Here is a 3840-nt window from a genome sequence, read left to right on the forward strand (position 1 = left end):
TTTTTTTTTTGTTTTTTTTTTTTTTTTTTTTTTTTTTTTTTTTTTTTTTTTTTTTTTTTTTTTTTTTTTTTTTGGTATTTTACTATTTTAAATAGACGTAAATTGATAACTTACGGTAAATTGATAACTTACTGTAAATTGCTCAATTATTTTTACGGAAATCTCATTTACTCGGTCGTTGAAAGTAAAACCGCGTATGCCATAAAGTTGGTTCAGGGAGCCACGTGTCGAAATCGCCGTTGGATCAGAGCCGACCATTCCTAGTCAGCAAGGATTTAGTTTCTTAACACGTGGCCGACAAATTCCACGACTTGCCTGTAATGTTTTACCAAAAGTTCGGTCAGCAACTACCCCGTCTACGGGCAGGGCAGGGCAGCTCACCATCCAATTAATGACGGCGACAATTTTTATCAGTTTTACCATCCAAACCAGCAGAGCGTCGAGATTCTGATTTCTGTGGAAGCCGATAATTATTAAAATAAAATAAAATGAAGGTACACGTGAGCGATGACTCAGCACTCAGGCTAGACCTCTATATGCGTGCCACGTGTATTAACAAACAAAAGCCCTTTTCCGTAATTTCTTCGGCGAGGCTTTTGTCTGTTTGGATAAGTGGATAAGATTTTAGAATAGGGAATTCCAATCAAGAAACCATAATAATTCAGTTATTAAAATAAGTGGTTTAAAAAAAATTAGACAACTGGCAAACACACCGTAAGCTGACTTGGCTTTGGGTCCCACATTAATTAATCATTGACACGTCATCACAAGCCATCGAATTAATTATATTGAATGGTCTTAATCTTGTGGTTTATACGAAAATTCTTTTCTTTTTCTTTTAATTAACAAAAAATAAGTAATTCCGCGGTATAACTTTGGTCTTCTGAAATTCTGCCACGTGGCATTGTCATTTTCTTGCTTTTTCTCTTTTTCATTTTTCTTCCCTTCAGTGGCGTTTTCTTATATAAATTCAAAGCTTCCCCACCCATTTGGCCTTCAATTTGAGAGCTCCGTTTTACCTTTCGCTAAAGCTATCTTAATTTTTCTTCTTGCCGTTTGAGAATCTTTGTTTCTCGATAGTTCATCGATTTTCGTCTTTAGATTTCGGAATCGATTTCTGTTTTCTTGATCCTGATTTCTTCGGTTCGCGCGTGGATTTTTGTTTGAACTTTCCGTTTCATTTCATCCCGATTATGGAGGTTTCGGTGATTGCAAAATCTCAAGCGAAGATTGCCGGAGCCGATTTTGGTAACAGAGAGTTAGGGCTTTTGAATTCGAAAGTTGATAGTAAGATTTTTGGTTCAAAATCGAAGATCTGTTTCACTAGGAGTTCGAGGTTTGAAAAGTTGAGAATCCGATTATCGACGAAAGCCTCACAGATGGAACCAGTTCAATCTCAAAACGTCGACGTTGGAAGAAGATCCAAATCCGTGAGTACTATTATACTTCTTCTTGGTAGTGTTTTCGTTGCTTTTCCCCTTTGATATCGTCTTGTTTGGAGGCTGAGAAGGCTTGAATCTGTTAGCCGACAGATTAATTGATGAAAACTGCAAGGCTGAATGCAAGAATCCCTGTCTTATATTAACTCGTAGTTCAGTTTTTAATTACTCTTTTCTGTCTTCATTGAGTATAAAAGTTCCAATGGTTATGATTAGATGTCATTAACTTTGGCTGTTTATATAAAATGAACGCTTAACACAAAAGCTTCTTGATGCTCTCCGTAGCTTGTAATTATCAGTATGAATGGAGAGTTTGAACTTAGTACTTCCTGCTATGATATTGCGATGCATCTCAGTAGTTAATGTGCGTTGGCTAAAAGTTGGGAAGATCCATTGATATAAAGATTTTTGGGTGACTTTAAAGCGAAAAACATGTTAATTTTGCTTGCTTAAGTTCATTATTGACAGTCTTTTTCATACGTTTTTGCAGCTCGAGGGTGTAAAATTGTATGTCGGTTTGCCGTTGGATGCAGTTTCTACGTGCAATGCGATAAACCATTCGAAGGCAATCGCAGCAGGGCTCAAGGCTCTGAAGTTGCTTGGCGTAGAAGGTGTCGAGCTTCCGGTGTGGTGGGGAATCGTTGAGAAAGAAACTATGGGGAAATATGAATGGTCAGGCTATCTTACCCTCGCAGAGATGGTCCAAAATTCAGGGCTCAAGCTTCATGTTTCACTCTGCTTCCATGGATCTAACCAACCAAGAATTCCTCTTCCTGAATGGATCTCGAAGATCGGTGAATCCGATCCGAACGTATACTTCACCGATCGGTACAGGCAGCAATACAAAGATTGCTTATCGCTCTCTGTCGATAAGCTTCCTGTCCTGAATGGAAAAACTCCAATCCAAGTTTACCATGAATTTTGTGAGAGCTTCAAGTCTTCATTCTCAAATCTCATGGGCTCTACAATCTCGGTAAGAACTAAGGAATACATTTCCATTTATTATGAGGCCTTTTGCATTTAGCCTTCATTTTATGGCTTTGTTTGGGTTTCTATTACTTATTGTTGCCTTTTGATCAATTTCAGGGTATCTCCATGAGTCTTGGACCAGACGGTGAGCTTCGGTATCCGTCTCAGCGACAACCAAAATCACATGGTGTTGGAGAATTTCAGTGCTATGATAAAAACATGCTTAGCAATCTTAAGCAACACGCTGAAGCAAGCGGGAATCCTTTATACGGTCTTGGAGGTCCCCATGATGCTCCGAGTTATAATGAAATGCCGAATGCTAACAATTTCTTTAAAGATCATGGCGGTTCATGGGAGTCTCACTATGGAGATTTCTTCCTTTCATGGTATTCTAGCGAGCTTATTGACCATGGCGATCGCCTTCTTTCTCTTGCTTCATCCATCTTCGGCAACACCGAAGCAACCGTTCATGGGACAGTTCCATTGAAGCATTCCTGGTACAAAACTCGATCGCACCCCAGCGAACTAACAGCTGGGTTCTACAATACCGCCAGCCGAGACGGATATGAGGCTGTTGCCGAAATGTTCGCTAGGAACTCAACCAAAATGATCTTGCCTGGAATGGACTTATCAGATCAACAACAGCCTCAAGAATCACTGTCGAGCCCCGAGTCATTAATAGCTCAAATCAAGTCAGCTAGCAGAAAGCACGGGGTAATGTTGTCGGGGCAAAACTCATCGAGTTCGGGAACTCCCGGGGGGTTCGATCAGATAAAGAACAATTTGGAAGGGGAGAGTGTGGAGCTGTTCACATACCAGAGAATGGGAGCATACTTCTTCTCTCCAGAGCACTTTCCTTCTTTTGCTGAATTCGTCCGTAGTGTCCATCAACCTGAACTGCATTCAGATGACCTTCCAATCGGAGAAGACGACACCGCGTCGTCACCCGCCAGTTCCGTGGCCAAAGAACAGATGCAAGCAGCTTAATAGAGGGCGGAGAGTATCATATAATCATAGTAATGTAAAAATAACTTCACTTCAAGGCTTGAGATTAAATTAATACACTTCAGATTGAGGATTTAGCTATTACACATCCTCCAGAAGGCAGTTCTATAAGATTCTAAATTAGATAACCAGAAAGGTTGTTTTAAAGTAATTCAATTATTAATTATGTATTAGAGTTATATTTTACTGAAATGCATACATCATAGAAGAGATTCATATGAAATATGATAAAAGAGGAAACGGAAAAAAAAAAAAAAAGGAAAAAGAATTCATTATTTACATAAACATGAAGAAATATACAAATCACAACCAAATAATGAGTCTTCGAATTTCGCAAGTTTCTCTGCGATTCAATCCCTCAAAAAAAAAAAAAAAAAAAAAAAAAAAAAAAAAAAAAAAAAAAAAAAAAAAAAAAAAAAAAAAAAAA

At 38.5% G+C, this 3840-nt stretch overlaps 1 protein-coding gene across 1 annotated transcript; it reads left to right on the forward strand.

Annotated features, from left to right (window-relative positions):
- The first annotated feature begins 977 nt into the window (after window positions 1-977).
- Window positions 978-3592, forward strand: LOC111494413 (inactive beta-amylase 9-like). Its single transcript, XM_023144356.1, has 3 exons — window positions 978-1430; window positions 1930-2412; window positions 2526-3592. Exons 1-3 carry the CDS (start codon window positions 1194-1196, stop codon window positions 3393-3395), a joined length of 1590 nt encoding a protein of 529 aa, XP_023000124.1. The 5' UTR covers window positions 978-1193; the 3' UTR covers window positions 3396-3592.
- Window positions 3593-3840: the final 248 nt, after the last annotated feature.

This window comes from Cucurbita maxima, unplaced genomic scaffold, assembly GCF_002738345.1.
Source record: "Cucurbita maxima cultivar Rimu unplaced genomic scaffold, Cmax_1.0 Cma_Scf00020, whole genome shotgun sequence".
In the NCBI taxonomy this organism is placed as follows: Eukaryota; Viridiplantae; Streptophyta; class Magnoliopsida; order Cucurbitales; family Cucurbitaceae; genus Cucurbita; species Cucurbita maxima.